Raw genomic sequence first — 17,513 nt, 5'->3', positions numbered from 1 at the left:
AATATCTCACTACAAGAGAAAATGACTCTATTGCAATAAGACAGTCAGTCACAGGGGATTTCTCTGTAAAAGCCCCTTAATATTTCTGTAACATTTAAAATGGACAGCTACCATAAAACAAGACGTTTAACCTGCTGTGGTTAATGCTGTGTATCAGGTATAATATCCCTTATTCTGCTCTATCACAGCAAAATGTTTCTGCCTCCCCCCAGCTGCAATCAGCGTAGGCTTTGTTAAAGATTATCATTATAGATCATTCCTTGGATACTGTAGCTGTTTGGAACTGTAGGTAAAATCACTGTAAGTCTTTAAGGTGCCTTATGTGCTATAGGTGACACACAAAGTTGTAGTCTATCAGGTTCAGGAACTTGCAAAAATACTAATATATGGCATGTATATAATGACTTCCATTTGGGGATCTCAGAAAATGGTTATTAACCAAAATACATTATTACCTAAAATTCCTTTGATCTGAAATGCTTTTTGTATTCCTCTTGGTTTTTTACACTGTCTGCCAATATTTGTGAACAGTGATTGGAGAAAACTAAAGATGTTAAAATCCCAAATTTGTCAATTTAAGTATTAGTCTTTGCTGGGTTTTGTAGTTAATAGTTCTAAATGAGGTCAAAGAATTGTTATATTTGCTGATAGCTGACAGGTTAAAAATTCTTTGCTTGTACTACTTATAAAATGAGATTATAATTTCATTAAAATATTATTGGAGTGGAAGAGAACCAATATTCCCAGATAATGCTGCTCCTGGCATCAGCAGTTAGGGAGCAAGTTTCAAGAAGAAAAGCTCTACAGTACAGAATACATAACTTTGTAGCAACTTCTGAAGCAGAACCTAAAGCTAAGCTGTCATTCAGACTTCAGTGTTCAACTGTGATAAAATTGCCTGAGAATACAACTTGCCTTCCTACAGACTTTTGATGTAGTTATAGGTGAGCCTTAAAAGAGGGAAAAGAGAAATAGAGTGTAGTGGTACAAGTAAATTAAAATGCAAGAAAAATGTCACTAGGAAAACATCTAACAAAAAAATTCTGTCAAAGATAGCTTGTTTGGAAATAAAATACTAAAAATAAGAATTAAAGTACTTCGGCTTTAATATTTTGTGCAGTGAGGGTCCCAACAAATTCTGGAGAAAGCTGCAGAAAGGCTTTTAGCAGAATCTAATTAGTTAAGTAACAAATTATTTATTGAAGGCAAGTAGGAAAACCTTTCTGTATTTTTTCAGGCCACTTATAGCAGGCTTCAGCACTGATTTCCAGTGTCTGGTGTCAGGGATGACTGAGGTACATATTTAGGCGAGGATCCTTGCGCAGTTTCTCTTCGAGAGCAAGGTATTTCTGTGGTGCCATCTGTTTTTCCCTAAAACAAGAAGGGGGGAATGTCAGACAAAAGCAGTGGCAGGGCGCAGAATAGAACATTTTACAGAATACCTTCAGTGATGAGTTTTGGGGAGTGTTGACTTGTAGATCTCCCCTGCACCCCCAGACACTGTATTCAGTCAGTCGTTCTTTCCCTTTACCTCTTGAGCCTTAATGCCAGAACTCGGATACGGAACATGGTTTCCGAGCAATAGGCCAAGAAGTCAGCTTCATCCTCCGTGCTGAGCTCATTCTGGTTTTCCTGATACCATTGATCCTTCTTCTGCAGCTCCTCTACCTCCTGATGGGGGAGTGAGCAACAAAAAATCAGGGTAAGAGAGGAGAGTGAGGAGCAAAGATATGCAAAAGTGCAACTCAAAGTTCAGGAAGCCAAGCTGAAGGAAACCATAAATAAGAGTCGTCTTGTTTTTTAAACAGGGACTGAATATGTCCCTAGGGCTATTCCATCATTTGATCTCACTTTCTAAAGACAGAAAAATATAAAGGCATGTTTATAGCTCTCTTAACGTGATCAAAGGAGTTTTGTTTCTTGCCTGCTCTCATAATGAAGAAATATGTTACCCTCCTGCCAGAGCAAAAGAGACTTCAGTAACATGCACATCCCAGCATGAGGCTGGGGATACCTTTTGTAAGTGAGCTTGGATGATGTTGGCCTTGTGAGTGAGACGATGCTTAAAATCAGTCAGGCAGTTGTCTTTGATGCACAAGGCCTGCCCCTTGCTCATTTTCTCTATGTTGCCAGTTTGAATAAGAAAAGGTGCCAGGTAATCCAGATCCTGCCCCTCCTGTCCCAGGAGGTCGTCCTCCATTAAATTGTCCTGGAGCGGAAAGAATGAAGAGAGTCATGATCCCATTTGCTTTTGTCCCAAGCATCCTGTGATAAGGCAAAATAAGAGCAAAGGCCAAAACACTTATACCCTCCCTATGAAGGAAATAATAATGTTTATTTTTGTTACAGTCTGACCAAAACTATTGGTTTTCATTAGCCATATCACACTAACCCTTTCCCAATATGATTTTTATTCTGTAGTTTACTTTCCACTGTGCTTTTTTAACCTCTCTCTTATTTTCCTTGATTGTAAGTATGTCTCTTACACGGAAGGTATTATCCATGGAGATGTGAGAAGGGCTTCACAAAATGCAGCAGTATTTGGACACAAAAAGATGAGGAGAGGATATGTTAAGTGATATTAACCTGGAGGCTGGCAAATAGGTGGTTCTTGAATCTTTCCCTCTATTTTTGTTTCATGCCAGATGTATTTGGCATGTAAAATATGCCTTTTATAGTATTGCCTTTTATAAACTCTCTGTTCAGGAGATCTTTGTCCAAAATCATTTAAAATAAACATTTTAGAGAGCTTGAAAAATTGTAAATAATTTTTCTGGAATCTTTTTACGTTTGTTCAGAACATTCATAAGCTCTTAATTCCTCAAGAGGTACCCTGAAACAAAATCAATTTTGCAAGTAATAATGAAAACCAAGAAAAAATCTGAGCCACAGCTGAATAAAACTGTTACACTAAGAAGCATGTGTTTCCCTAACGAAATGAACCCTGGTTATAAAATGCAGCTTGGATTCAGTTATCACAGTCCTCCCATAATCCCTATTATAATTAACTAATCCTTGTTAATTATTTTCTTTTTTCTATTAACTAAACAAAATAAACTTATAATTTTTCTCTGTGATGTGTTTCTTTTTCCAGAAAGCCAGAAGGTCATGGCATGACCATATTATATTTTCACAGGACGTCAATTGAAGCTGTGCTGTTTTTATACTTGCTAGGGATTTGGCCCACTATGTTTTAATACTACTAGAGGCTCTTCAGAGAGAATTCCTTAGAAAGAAAACCTTACTCTGGGTTTCTTCATGTGCATGTAATGAATATTGGGATTGATGATGTCTACCTACCATAGCTTCATACTCTTGTCTTCTTTCCTCATTCCGCTCCTTATCATAAATTGAAACTGTCAATTTGATGTCTGCTGCTTCATCCTCACGGGTCTTCAAAATTTCTAGCACCTCCCCCCAAAAAACAGAAGAAAAGACATCTTAGTTTTCTCATAAAATGACAACACTTCTACATGCTTGACCTGCTATCATATACAAGAACTATAGCATAAGACCAAGTAAATTTTAGGTAAAGATCTATATGAATATGTTCATATTGTGCTGATAGATCAATCTGATAATGGTCTTTATTTTTAAAGAATGCTACACTATATGACATTTCAAATACAGTTATTGATATTATTCATTAATAAAGCACTTCTGGAGTCAGAATTTTGCCAATGGTTTTGAAATTGCACTGTTAGTTTTGGCTTATTTCTTTGTCCTAACAGGATGTGCAGTACAAGCAATGGGAACCTTTAGTCTGTTAATACATCAAGACTGAGAAACTGGATGAGATAGTTTGTGGAGTCACAGTTTATACCCTCCAAATCTCTGAAAAATGGACTTTTGCAACCTAGTTCTTAAATGTTAATAATATTCTGCGCTAATATTGTTCTGCATTCCCTCTCCAGCTCCTTCAGAAGTTCCTCTTCCTCAAAATCTTTTTTTTTTAACTCTGCAAATCTAATAGCTTTGCCCCCATCTGCAAGAATGGATGTGTTTATTGTGAGGTGACTACAAAGCGTCCTGAAAATACAGACCTGTTACACAGGTCACTGTGTGATTAACAGTACAAGCAATCTGTTTTATGACTTATTTCCCTACAAGTTGCTCCTACAAAAAATCACTTCAACATTATGGGTATTCTACCTAGAATTGCCTAACAACTAGATTTATATTAGATAGATACAACTTCTTTGGCCATAGTTTCTCTTTGGTCTCCTCCCCAGGCAAAAATGGCAGATATATTTCTAGATGCTCCAATTCATATGCTGTTATTTGCTCTCTGAAACTGTCTTCCTACCTGAGAATGAAGAGCAAGAGCAGGATTTAGAAAGTGACTCCCCATAAAGATATTAAAGATACATCTTCACCAAACAATGAGTTGGCTGCAAGCTTTGTAATTCAGCCTGCAGGGCATCTTTGTCACACTAGAATTTTATTTTTATCACAGTTTATACTGGGAATGCTTTGAAGACCACTGAACTGAAACTGTTTCCACCCAGCCTGAGTTTGACAGCAGTGTGGAGAACTCTCTGTTACCTCAGCTGCAGATTCCCAGACTTCGTGCTTCAGCTGTTTCTCTTCCTCTGTTAGCTTCTGCAGCAATTTGTACAGATGGAGCTGCTTTTTGTCTGTCTCAGAGGACCCCGCCTGGAAGGAGATAGGCTACTGAAAGACTCTCGGACGCATGGGACCAAGTACTCCACTAGTATAAATTAGCATCATTCTGCTGCAGTCAGTATAGTGACACTGATTTACACCCCTGAAACATCTAGCCCATGGTCAATAGTTAATTGGACTTCATCTAGAATTTGAATCCATCAGTAATGTGAACCAGCTTGCATGGCTTGCACTTCTCTGCTGATGCCGTTGTTATTTGGTTGGAACCAGTTTTACAGGGTTAGAGATGAAAGGACAGCACTCTAGCAATTGCACTCTGTGTATTCACCCCAGTGGGAAATACAAACATTAAAAACAACTTGCATGATGTATAAATCCTATACAATATAAGTAATATAAATCCTATACTTGCAATCTCTCTTTGATTTTCCTAAGCATAATTGTGCAGCATCACTGCACAACTTACAGGTAGACTTCTATTCCTCATTACAGAGTTACATCAATGGTGTTAGTGGAGTGACCCTCCTGCATGACAGTACTCCACTTGCTTGGAATATCTTTTGCTTAAGGCTTTTTATTTATCAGCAATGCATTAAGCCTCAGCATCTTGTCTGTATCTGCTGGGTAAATTGTGGCAGATTTAAGCAAGAATGTGACACCAGAAGTCCACAGCAGAACTGGAACTAGGATCTAGGATCTAGGATACCTGCTTCCGATTCTCTGCAGCAATCTCTTGTCTGAGAGAGAAAGGCAAAGGGAATTTCAGCTTCCCTATAACGAACCAGCGGGAATGAGTCCAAGAGCTGCTGAAACAGCATCTTGCACGGTCTCAGTGGTTGTGTTTAAACTGCCCGAAGACCAAGCCTGGAAAGATGACCTCAGCCTTTCATGCTACACCAAGTCCTGCATGCCTAATCACCTCCAGCATATTAGTGCATCCTCAAGGGTATTCCTGCTCTCAGTCAGGAGGATGTCTGGGAAGGAGGCGTGCAGATGGAGGACAGGTGGATCATGGAATATGCCATGCTTACAGTCCTTTCACCGTCATTTCTACTTTCCTTCATGTCCTTGTGATCTAAAAAAGCTTCAAGCTGTAAGTCGTTTTTCTCTGTACCTGGTATGTGGTGCACATTTCTGGGGTCATGATGATTTCATTTCCCTTCCTATCACTCTCTGCCCCTTTGAGGAAATTCTTCTTTGAGGCAGTGATGTATTTATCGTTGAGGTGGTATGTCAGATTGATTCTCTCCTCTGTGGTCAGAAAGACACGTTCTGCCACGTCTTCATCAGCAGGCTTTTCTACGTTTCTGTGGAAACATTCCTTGATTTGCTAATGAGGGGTGAAAAAGAAGATGGCAGCCAGTTAGACAAAATTGGGTAAAAACCCAAGGTAAAAAATTGGGTCTTTCTGTCTGGACTGTGATGGCATCTCTCAAGAACTTGGCCCATGGCTGTACTATTCTTTTCTGTGGCTGAGAAAAAGCATAATCAAAGCTGCTTAAAGCAATATGGGAGTCTCTTATTTGTGGAGCTGAGTATGTTCTTCAAGCTCGTAGTCTGGGATGCATCCCTGTCTGATGAAGCTGCAGGAAGCATTGTGTTTTGGAACACAACAAAGTTTCCCAGATTCTTCAACACAAGAAAAGAAAAAGAAGCACTATGGGTAATGGCCCAAAAGCATGCTGCTGCATGGCTCTGTCTTAGCAGGTGGAGTATCTGAGCCACACTGCCAGGTGTCAGGTGTGGGCGTCCTCCTGTTCTCCAAATCAGACCTGACTAGAGGGAGAGGCAGATTACCTGCTTGTAACAACTTACTGCCTGCAGTTAGAGTGATAGTGATATTATGGGGCATTTCACCAGGAACCCAAAGTGTTACTAGTTTGGGGTCAGAACATGAAATCATTTTACTAGTTTTGAGTCTTGTGAACATTTCAATGCAAAATCATAGCCAGGCTTTTTTTCCTCTGAGTCATTTTCCAAGTCTCAGTTTCCTAGCTTCATTCTAGCCTGCTCAATGCAGTTCATGACAACTGGTCATGACACTGTGGCTTTGTGTGTCAGGCAACCAACTGCAAGATACAGCAACTGAACAAGGCCTGGCCATCTCATCTAAGGTTTTGCTTTGGCTTTGCCCAGTGAAAATGACTCTAAAGCATTAAACAGTACATTTTGCAAAGCATAAATATCACAGTGACAATTATTTTTCTGTTCCTGTTTTGGCCATACCACTATAGGCCGAGGATTAATGTCAGTTCTGGTGCCAGCGATATGTATTTTCTTTACTCTTTTGCCAAACTCCACATGCCGGAAGTACAGAAAGTCATCCCGCCCTACAAAGTATTCAGTCATCTCATTGGCATTTTCAACACGTTTCTGGAGGCCATCAACTCGTGCCTCATTGTAAAACTCCATCGTACGTTCAGTCTCTGGCTCCATTGATGTATAGATGTGTGCTAAGGACATAGGAGAGATTGCATACATTTTCAGAGTTAGTAACAATAATACTGGTGAATACAGGTTTGTCAAGAGGAAGTCCCATTTTCTTGACAAGCCAATCAATCACAAAGCTGATTTTCTAGTGCACATAAATGTCTGAGAAGGGAATGCTATCTCCTCACTGCTCCGTGACAATATGTCATGGTCTGAGGATGGCAGAACAGCCAGCTTTGCTGGAACATTGCCTTCCCTACCCAGGTAGGTAGTACTGAATGACGCCTGGACTCTGTTCTTTCAAAACCATGGACCAGCACAGCCTCCTGGTTTGAAATGATGCTTTAGCAATAGTTGTGATACAGGACTTTCTCTCCCCCAGCTGCACAACACTGAGAGACAGAACATAATACTAAGGAGAAACTTTCTACTTTTGTCACCTCTACTCCTGGTAAAAGAAATTATATCGTTATAGAGATTTTTCTCTCTTACTGTGGAAAAAAGTCTCTTTCCTCTGTTATGCTGGAGGGGCAGGGCTCCCCAGGATTGTGGGAGCACCAACCGAACTCTCTCCTCTTCATTGGAAACCTCATTGTTATTCATCTAGACAATTCATCCCAGAAGTTTGCAGTATCCCCCTCTGGGCTTTTGCCAATGCTAGGAGGGATTCACATGAAGTCCCATCAGCTGCAGTTGCCTTGGCTGTTCAGATGAGCTGGAATACCTTTAAGACCTAGGAGATGTCCTGGGTGGAAGTGCTCCGTGGTCAGCTGTGTTTGTTTGTTCACCTCTCTCATCTCCAACTTGTCTTCCCGATTTTTGAACCATTCCCTCACCTCCACTACTTTGGTATCTGTCAGGAAACAAACCATTTCACAGCCTTACATCAGCCTGTTGGAGATGGTAGGATTCATCTGATGCAATGTCAGTATCTGGGCAAGCACCCTATGCTCCTGATACAGCCAGGGGAGACAGAGTCAATGTAGTCACTGGAATTGTAGATGAATCCTAGTCTATATTTGATTAGATGAATTATATCTTTAAAGGCCTCCATCATCAAGAACTAGAGTGATTAGCTCAGAGGGGAAAGGCAGCACTGCAGATGTGTGAGGTTAGATGAGATAAATTCTGTGCCAGATGTTTCATGATAGCATCAGGAGAGAAGGGGAATGAGATAGGGGCCTTGCTCTATCCAAGAGGGCTGGAGACAGGAGTTTGTGTGTCCAGTTAGGAATCTGCATGGTTTCCTGGTCCAGCTGTGTAAGAACAATGCTTTGAAGTACAGAAATATCCTTATTTCCCCACACTACATAACTGCCCCTTCTCATGGCTCCTGCCAACACTGATTGGAATAGCAACGCTACAAGTTGTTAGGTCAATTCAAACCAACCTTCTATTTCTCTAAAGACTGAAAATGCAAGCAGCTGACCCGTGATACTGAACAGCATCACCATTTGGTCGTGAAACAGATTCAGACTCTAGTAGGAAGCCTTACAAGTGCTGGAAAGCTTTGGGACATGATGGACAGTGAATGTGAAGACATGTCTGGAGATGTGGTAGATGAGCCCCTCACAAATGTGAAAGGAGGAGGAGAAAGCACAAGAGAAACCCTGGCAGAAAGGGTTGCTCTGGTACCACATCCCCTCCTGTGCCTTCCTGTCCGCACACCCCATGCTGTGTTTGCTCACTGCGTCCAGCGTGTTCACTCATCCCTCTTACAATGCGAATCTGCGTAGACAGTGAGGCGTTGGACCAGCCCATTTCTGTTCAGGTACGGTGCCCATTTCTCCAGTTTTGCTTTCTTGTACAGGATCACCTTCCTTCCCTGGGGAGTGCGGGTCTCAAATTCTGCAGTGGGCAAGAAGGGTGTGAGAAAGACTGATTCCCTTGTGCTCAGCCCCAGGAAAAGGAATTCAAATGGGAGAAAGCCATGATCTAAGGAGAACCATGCATTTCTCAGTTGCATTCAGCTGTCTATGAAACTGTTCAGACCCTGCCTGTTGTGCTTTAACATTATAATAGTGACTAATAACTCTTTTCTCTCGTATAACAGATACTAGGTAATGCATCAGTGGCATCCTTGTGCATAATGCTATCAGAAAGCCCATGCCACGTAAAATCACTCAGCTAGCAGGGAAGCAGCCCTCTGGACGTCTGAATAGTGTATGTGTGTCTGGGGGGATTTCCCACCAAGGATGAGAAAGTGTGCCAAGTGAAGGCATTCAAACCAATAGCTGTTGCATGCCTTGGTATAAGGTATTCTCTGCTGTACCTTGTCCTTCCTGAAGAGAGAACTCTTGAGTGAGGTAAACAAAATGTCCCTTTTCCACTAAAAGTTTACCCAGGGTTAAGCAAAAGGCAAAGGAAAAGTAAGTACCTCTGGGAGATATCTGAATTGGGGCTACCCAGGATGGTGGCATGTCAAACCTCCTGTCTTCTTCTTTTTCCTATTGGAGCAGAAGCAGAGATATCCGTTATTTGGCTGCTTCTCTTAACATGCCAAGAGGCATTTTGGTTCTAGGGAATGCTGTGCTGTGATCAGACCACAGCTCATGCAAGGGTGAGCTGGTCCTGAGCAACACACTGGCACAGTTATGAAAGAGTTAGCCAGCCACACATGCAGCCCAAGGACAAAGGCAAGCAGCACACTGCAGTTTACATGAAAGGGGAGCTTTATTGCATCCCCATACTGTCACTAGCCCAACCCTAAAGAAATGACCTTCTCAGGGTCGACAGTCATGCTGGGACGCTGGACGAATGTGACAATCATCATTTGAACCAATGACCAGTTTATTTTACATAGCCCATGGAAGGCGCTTTGCTCCCTGGTGATGGGCATGGGCTTAGAAGATTAGATAACAGGGGAAAGTGTGCTGTTATCAGTGTTTCCCTGTCATGCTGTGCTGGTGTAATGCCTGCATTATCACTCTGTGTTCTCCCACCAGAAGAACACAGCATTTTTGGTGTATCAGAATATATATATTATTTCTACATTCTGTTGGCAACCCCAACCAGCAGCCAGGAAGCAGGGTGCTGACCAGCAGAGAGAGAGAGTCCAGGAAAATTTCAGTTTGGATTTTATTTTTTGAAAATTATTTCATCCCAATGTTCAGCGCACTGGAGTTTGGGTGCTAATCCCAGACAGGCTTCTCTGAGCCACTAGAACTCAGCAGACTACAGAGATCCCCAGGCATTTAGGATACCAGAAGTACCACTGTGCTGCACACTGTGACTGTGTGGCAGAGTGCGAATACCAGTTGGGGGTCCTGCTCCAAAAACCACCAGAACTATTTGAGCTTGAGAAAAAATATGTGCCAACCAAAACCTAGTAGAGCAATTCTGATCCAGCCTGGAGAGGGCAGCAGGCGCACAGACACATACAGGCCCACAAACACACCCCAGTTCCCTACAGCATCCCCACTGCAAGAGATCCATGGTCTGGGTCACTCACCGCATTGTCCATATCCCTGTCAAATAACTCTTCCTCCTCCTTAACATCTAGGAAGAGCAGATGAGGCTTGTCGGTTTCCAAAAGCATGAATTCCCAGCGGATAGAGTCACCCAAGTCAAAGATGAGATCCTAGGCCATACAGAAGAAATCCGCTTAGCTACAGAGCTGTTTCCCACTCTGGAGGCTAAGGCCAAAGACCTGACACTAAATTGAAAGCTGCTCCCATACATTACGTGCTCTGGACCTGGCTGGGTGTCAGAAAGCTTAAGGACTCCAGACAAACCCTTGATCTCAGTGAGGTGGGCTTGTCAGACCCTTGGCTGCCCCTGTGCCAGGAAGGCTGCAGGCCCCTTTGGTGCCTCTGCCACCGCTGAGAGGAAGCTGCTGGAAACGCTTCTGTTCCAAGACATGGATGGCACTACAGTCATTCACTTGGGCCCAAAGGTTGCTCTAACTCAGACACTGGCCTCCCAGACTTCATATCAGCTGGGGAATAGCTGAGGTATGGGAAGAAAATGAAGATCCCCCCAGCCCTGAGCCAAAGATGACTGTCTCAAAACATCCTCTGCACTAAAACCTGTTGTTGAGGGAATGGGTATCCAGCCAGCTCTGACAACTGGTATTCTAGCACTGTTGTGGGGTTGGGTACCCCACAGCCATAAGCTACATCCACAAGCCATTGGGTACATCCACAACCATAAGACAGGTCTGCAGCACTACAGGCCTTTGGGTTTAATAGGAGTGATCCTTATCTGCTAGCTCAGCGTTTGGGATGTGATGGAGTAGCTGCAGATACAGGACCTAGAGTCTATGTAAGCAGAGCGATGTGACCAGAACCAAGGCAGGGGGATGCAAAGTGGAAGCCTAGATGGCCATGGATCTCAGCTTTCCCAGGACTCAGATCAGCCCAGCTGTCTATCAGCGCAGGGATGTTCAAGGAGTAGTTAGTTACCTTGCAGCCATTCCAGCAGTCCTGCATGTTCACCCAGTAGTTCCTGTGGTTCCAGACACTTTCAATACCAAGGAATTGCTCGTCCGTGGTGCTGTGGCTGTTTCCCGTGAAGGGGTTGATGAAGAAAGTCTCTGGAACCTCCCTCTTCCCCGACAGAACCAAGACCCATGCATGCACCCGTAAGCCATGCAAAGGGTCACGCTTGGGCTTTTCTGTTTCCTGTAGTCCAGAGGACAGAGCAGTAATTATTGCCATTTTAATCCAACCCCAAAACAATCATATTCTCTCCTTCTCTGTCCATTTCAAAAGACCTCCAGGCCCTTAACACTCTTCAAAACAGTGATGCAGTACATACCCAGTATATATTCGTATGCCATCTCACACTGTGCTACTACAGACCAAATGCTCATGGCTAAGGTCATGGTTGTTTCATAGCTCAGGAGTGGAGGGTGGTCAGCTCCTTTCTTGGGTCAGCTATTACCTGTGTCTCAGCTGTTGCTCCTGGACTTTCAGGGTAGGGTGGACCTTGCTGACTCACCCTGGCTTTCTCCTCTTCTTCCCTTTCCTTTTTTTCTCGGGCAGCTTCAGTTTCTGCCTCCTTCTTGGCCTCCTGCTGAAGCTCAAACTTGCTCTGCAGGTCTGGGGGGGGCTTAACTCTGTACTTGCTGGACTTCTCTCTCTCTTTTGGAACCTGCCTCTACAAAAGCAGGGTATTGCTGTGAAACCCAGCAGGGATCAAGGGAACAGAGAAAACATATGGCTTACAGGTATCTTGTGGTTCCTGACCTTTGGCAGTCTGAAGTGTTGCACCTGGTGAGCTAGGAGTTCAGTGAAGCCAAAGAGGCCTCTTAAGGAACTGTGGAAAACCACTCAAAAGATCCCTTTGGTGGGGTCCCTCCTTGGTACTTATTGAAACCCAGTGTGTATCTAAACTCTTCCAGGTAGCCTAACTCCGGAGCTCATCAGCAATGAGCAGGCTGAGGATGCATTGTGCCTCCATGTACCCCAATATCACTCATCTGGGCAGCCTGCATGGATGAAGCATGGATGGGCCTAGTAAACCAATGGATATCCCGGAAGGCCTAATAAGCACTCACGAAAGAGCTTCATTCCCTCTTGCAGCAAGGAAACATGGGAGACATCATGCTCCCAAGTTCTTGTCTTCCTAAGCACATTATGGACACTACATGGCAAAAACACAGACAAGCTGTGGCCCTCTCAAAATGAGTAGCATGTTTGAAAAGCACATGGGATGTTGGGGGTTGGGGCCCTGCAGCCTGCCCTTAGGCTCATCCTTACTTCAGCATGGACACAGAGATGCCAGCTCCCCTGGTCTCCAGCGTGCTTCATCTTTCTTACCAGTGTTCCGGCTAACTAACCAGAATCATCAAGCCAGGCTCCTCCCTGCCTGTTTGCTGCTAGGATCCTCACCTTCTGTGGCTTCCTGAGCAGTGGGCACACCTCCAGAGTCTCGTCCATGGTGCATAGATTGTGGGTTGCATATCCATTCACACAGTAGGCATCGTATCCAGCTCCGATCAGCATGGAGCACAGCAGCACACTGAAGTCAAAGCAGTTCCCTCGCTGATACTTCAGGATGGTGGTTGGGGAATAGAGAGAACTGGGCTTGAAAGAGAGGGACATATGTTCTCAGTGCTTGTACTGTAAAGCTGAACCATGCCCTGGGCAGAGAGCAGGAGAGAGAGAGGGAGCATTGTCCTTTTCTCTGGGCTCTGCACCCTTGGGGAATTTGTTATGTAAAATTCCTATATAAGCCTACGGAAGTGACCACTTCCACAGACCCCAAATGTCCCTTCCAAAACAATCTGGGGAAATTCCCATCTCACCCCAAATCTGGTGACAAATTTAACAATAGGGAGAGATGGGCAGGACAAACTAGGCACACTGCTGAGAATCTAATGCCAAGCACAACTCCAGGGCGGAGCTTACCTCTGTCTCTAGCTAGTCAGCCTGCAGAGTTTCAAAGCAAAAGACCCACAAACCAAATTATAGTTTAAAGGAGGGAACATATTCCCTTCTGGCTCTTATTTGTGACCAGGCAAAGCACGGGATCAGTATGCACATAGTGCACATAAGGAGATTCTACATATAGAGTCTGCTCCCAGGTCTCAGACTACACTTTAGGTGATCAGGACAGTCTGTCTGCTAAACAGGGACATGGTTTGTGTGGTCCCAAAATGCCAGAATTTCTCTTGGGACTCAGGGGCCCTTGGGACACACTTGGCCTGCATGGAGTTAGTGTAAATTGTCTGGGGCACTAGGCAAGGCATCAGCAGTCCTTGCTAGCAAAGAGTGTGGCCCCTTTGCTTTAGCTGATTCATACCAGCCAAAAACTTGCCCCTGTTCTGACATCATCCCTTCTTCCCATTCTGGAAATCTCCCTTGAGCCACCTCAAAATATTCCAGGTATGGAGACAGAAATGTGCAAAGCCCCTAAAAACTGATCACTGAGGTCTAGAATCTCCTAGCTTTCATATGCTCCTTCTCTCCAAGGTCTCTAGGTCTCGAGGGGAAAGCTTGGCTGCCATTGCAACCCACTGCAGACCATCATCTGGGGTGACAGAGAGCAGAGTCAGGCCCAGTCTTATAGGAATGGTGCTTAATTGCTTGACAGGGACAACAGTGTACATGTAGTGGGAATATGGGTCCAAGCAGAGCACGCAGGGCCCGTGAGAGTTGGGGGTTGGCCTAAGTATGGAGGGGATATTGGAGGGGTCAAAGCCCATTGTAAGCCCAGCCTTGGAGTTTCTACATGCTGTCCTGCTGAGAGGCCCTACGGTTGCCTTGGTCATGGGGCTGTTTCTGATGGAACCGCAGCTGCTTTCTTACTGGTGCAATAGGGGACTTGAGGGGCTCCATAGTGAGGTAATCAGAGACGAAGCTGGCACAGCCTTCCCAGTGGAACAGTTCTGTATAAGGCAGGAGGGTTGGTCTCACCGTTGTGCTCACAAACTTCTGTAGGGCAACAAGAAGACTTTGGTTAGTTAACAGATTACTGTCCCCTGTCCAAAGCTATTCTCAGACCACCCCCAGATGTTGCAGCTCATATTCAGGACGTCCCTAGACATATCAACAGCATTGTTAGCCCTCCTCACCCATCCTGAGATGGAAAATGCTTGGGGTTGAGAGGCCATCTGCTAAAGGACACTTCTGTTTGTTTGGGCTAAATATTCGAACTCATCTCAGTCACATTACAGATGCAAGAGATTTCTGCTCTTAGTTTTCAAGCAAGACAAATAGCTACTGCTCTTTCCAGCTTCTACACTCCTTGGCATTTTTTGCCTTGCATGACATTAATATAAATGTTGGGGGAAGTTGACCCAAAGTAGCAATTCCACATGCCTAGGGGAGTATCAGATCCAGAACTAGACAGCAACTGTGCAGCTTGGACCCAGTCCTATCACAAATCCAAACCACAAACCTTCACATATAAATCTGTCCCACATAAATTCTGGAAAACTTGGAATACGACCTAAGTCTGGATCTAAATTCTATACCTCTAAGCCTCAGCCTGGATAGAAATTCATCTGTTTCATGTGTTTCTTTTATTTTCTTTATGTTTCTGTTGTCTTTCGTGTTTCCCACGTGTCATGTTGCAGGGCTGCGAGCTGCATGCAGCCTGCGTGTACACCACTGCTGTGTCAGTGGTCAAATGGGTTGGTGGATCTGGACAGCCAGGGTATTACAGGGGTGCTGCATGTCTCCTCAAGGTGCAGTGTGTGCAGGGAGCGGGTTCCCATTCCCTTTGGGCAGGAGGGAGGGCAGGTAGGGCTGCTGTCCTTGCCCACTGTTCAGCACTAATGGAAGCTGATTGCCCCCTGTGCTGTGACCCAGCCCGTACCTCCACACCACACTCATTGATCGGGTGAAGGAGAAGTGGCTCGCGGTCGGGGCAGAGATGAGCGTACTGCTGAAGGAAGTTGTCAGCAATGCATAGCAGCTTCTTTTCCTTCGGGGAATTTGTCTTGTAGGAAGATGGTAACTGTGACGTGTCAATGGAGCTCCAGTCAAAATCGCTTCAAGGGCAGGAGGAGACAGACACACAGGCAATGAGCAGAGCACGATTCAGGCAGGATGACCTGCTATCAAAACACAGCAGGGACTCCCTGTTTCACAGGGAGAAGTGGGGAATCAAAGGCAGAGGGGCACAATTTGAAGTGTGAAGACATCAACTTTGACATAGCCAAGCTTCTCTGGAGTGATGGCAAGTTGACATACACCCAGAGGCTCAGGGGGATTTTTGATAGAGCAGTGAACAGTTGAAAAAAATTTGTGTTGTCTTCTTACTCACACATGTGCCCACTTACAGACAAACACATTTGGGATACCAGGCACACAGAAACTCACTCATATATGCACCCCTGCCCATGGGGACCACACATGCCATTCACACATGTGCAACCCCCCCAAAATATTTCCCTCCCCACAGACTGCAAAGGGACATCCCCTGCTCATCACAATATGGGACAAACACGTGTAACTTACGGTACATCATTTGGGGTGCAGGCTTGGTCTACAGACAACTTCCTCTCCACGTCATGTTGTTTATCACTGATCTTCAAAGCTTTCAGCTCTTCTTCCTCTCTCTGCTCCTCTTCCTCATTCTCTTTCAGGACCTCCATTCTGCCTCCTCCTGGGTACTAGAGAAAAGCACGCAGCAGGGTGAATTTGGGAGTGGGATCAGATATACAGCAACACTGAAACACTCTCACGCTCTGGGCTGAATGATTTAGCGTGTGAGCGTGGCTGAGGCAGCCAGAAGTGCGATTCCTATTCCAGTGACAGAAAAGGACGAACACTGAACTGGAATTTGGACTGGGCCCAGTGAATATGTGGCTGAGAGGTGCTGCTTTGGAAATCAGGCAGCTGCATCAGGCTAAGGACCCTTTCACCCAGGCCTTGCCCCTAGCTGGGACCGTTGCCGGCTGCTTCAGAGAAGTCGTGCCACGAGGGGCTCAGATGCCTTCCAAAACACTTGACCTCTTTTACTTTTACTATCATAATTCTGTATGTACCCAGGCCACTCCAGCCATGGGAGGAGGAGGGCTCTTCACGCCCGGCCTCCTGTGCAGGAGAAAGCAGAGGACCTTGCTCGGTGGGACTTGACATCTCCCCAGGTTGCTGTCTCAGACCTCAGTGCATCCCCTGCTCCAGGGAGGTGCTGCCAGGTGATGGGGGGGCTCCAAAAATCAGCTGGGCACCCGATCCCAGCTGGTCCTGCTCACTGCCATGCTGTGCTAGGCTGGGGCTGGCAGCCCAGCGCTCTGCGGAGGCCTTAGGGGACGCGGAGTTTTTTGCAGCAAAATAAACAGCAGAAGATCCACAGCCTCTCTCCAAGGACAGGGCTATATATTGCAGGGAGCTGGGGGCTGAGGGGGGGCTGGGGTTGTTTTTTTTCCCCCCTTCTTGCGGTCAAACCGACCCCGGTGCAGAAGAGATAGTGCCTGGAAATGGAGACGCAGACCTTGCCTTTATCAGGCCGCGCTGGGGTCGGAAGTATGCCCGGTATGTAGGGAGGGGGCGGCGGGACGGCAGCCCACGGGGCCCCGAAGGACGGAGGGGTCGTCCCGGGGGGCCCGAGCGCCACAGCCGCCTCCCGCCCGCCGCCTCGCGGGGCCCCGCAGCCCCTTCCTCCCGCAACGGCCGCCGCCCGCGCCTCCCCACGGCCCGGGCCCACCGCCACTGCCTCACCCGCCGGCTGCTCCCGGCGCGCCATGGCAACGGCCCCGCGTGCTTCTGGGAGCTGCCGCTGGCGTGTCGACGGCGGGCTGCCCCAGACCAGCCACCCGGGCCAGGCTGCTGGCGTCCCCCAGCCCCGGGCAGGCCAGCTCCAGGCAGGCCACCGGCCACCCCCGGTCTGGGGCCTCCTCGGGGCACCCCAGGCTCAGCCACCCTGGCCAGGCCACTGTCCACCCCCGGTCTGGGGCCTCCTCGGGGCACCCCAGGCTCAGCCACCCTGGCCAGGCCACTGTCCACCCCTGGTCTGGGGCCTCCTCGGGGCACCCCGGGCTCAGCCACCCCGGCCAGGCCACC

At 46.0% G+C, this 17,513-nt stretch overlaps 1 protein-coding gene across 5 annotated transcripts; it reads right to left on the bottom strand.

The window, feature by feature from the left end:
- Positions 1-1,082: 1,082 nt before the first annotated feature.
- Positions 1,083-17,212, bottom strand: DRC7 (dynein regulatory complex subunit 7). Of its 5 annotated transcripts, none has more exons than XM_026104004.2 (18): positions 17,172-17,212; positions 15,966-16,120; positions 15,322-15,496; positions 14,310-14,435; positions 12,891-13,085; positions 11,941-12,156; positions 11,460-11,678; positions 10,508-10,636; positions 9,434-9,503; positions 8,776-8,904; positions 7,781-7,909; positions 6,853-7,079; positions 5,741-5,956; positions 4,546-4,656; positions 3,301-3,411; positions 2,015-2,209; positions 1,532-1,671; positions 1,083-1,371 (listed from the first exon to the last, which is right to left on the bottom strand). In XM_026104004.2, exons 2-18 carry the CDS (start codon positions 16,100-16,102, stop codon positions 1,281-1,283), a joined length of 2,616 nt encoding a protein of 871 aa, XP_025959789.2. In that variant the 5' UTR covers positions 16,103-16,120; positions 17,172-17,212; the 3' UTR covers positions 1,083-1,280. The 5 variants fall into 5 exon arrangements, with proteins under 5 accessions (XP_025959789.2, XP_025959790.2, XP_064375444.1 ...); XM_026104005.2 differs by having other exon boundaries at positions 11,998-12,156; XM_064519374.1 differs by lacking the exon at positions 17,172-17,212 and adding an exon at positions 16,945-17,027.
- Between the last annotated feature and the right edge of the window lie 301 nt (positions 17,213-17,513).

The sequence above is a fragment of the Dromaius novaehollandiae genome, chromosome 13, assembly GCF_036370855.1.
Source record: "Dromaius novaehollandiae isolate bDroNov1 chromosome 13, bDroNov1.hap1, whole genome shotgun sequence".
NCBI lineage: Eukaryota > Metazoa > Chordata > Aves > Casuariiformes > Dromaiidae > Dromaius > Dromaius novaehollandiae.
This window is presented reverse-complemented; position numbering and strand designations above follow the sequence as displayed.

Coding starts and splice junctions, on each gene's coding strand:
- DRC7 (XM_026104004.2), bottom strand. CDS start 16,102: ATGGAGGTCCTGAAAGAGAATGAGGAAGAGGAGCAGAGAGAGGAAGAA. Junction 3,412..4,545: donor TCTGGGAATCTGCAGCTGAG/GTAACAGAGAGT, acceptor TTTTGGGGGGAG/GTGCTAGAAATTTTGAAGAC. Junction 2,210..3,300: donor GACAAGAGTATGAAGCTATG/GTAGGTAGACAT, acceptor TTTCCGCTCCAG/GACAATTTAATGGAGGACGA.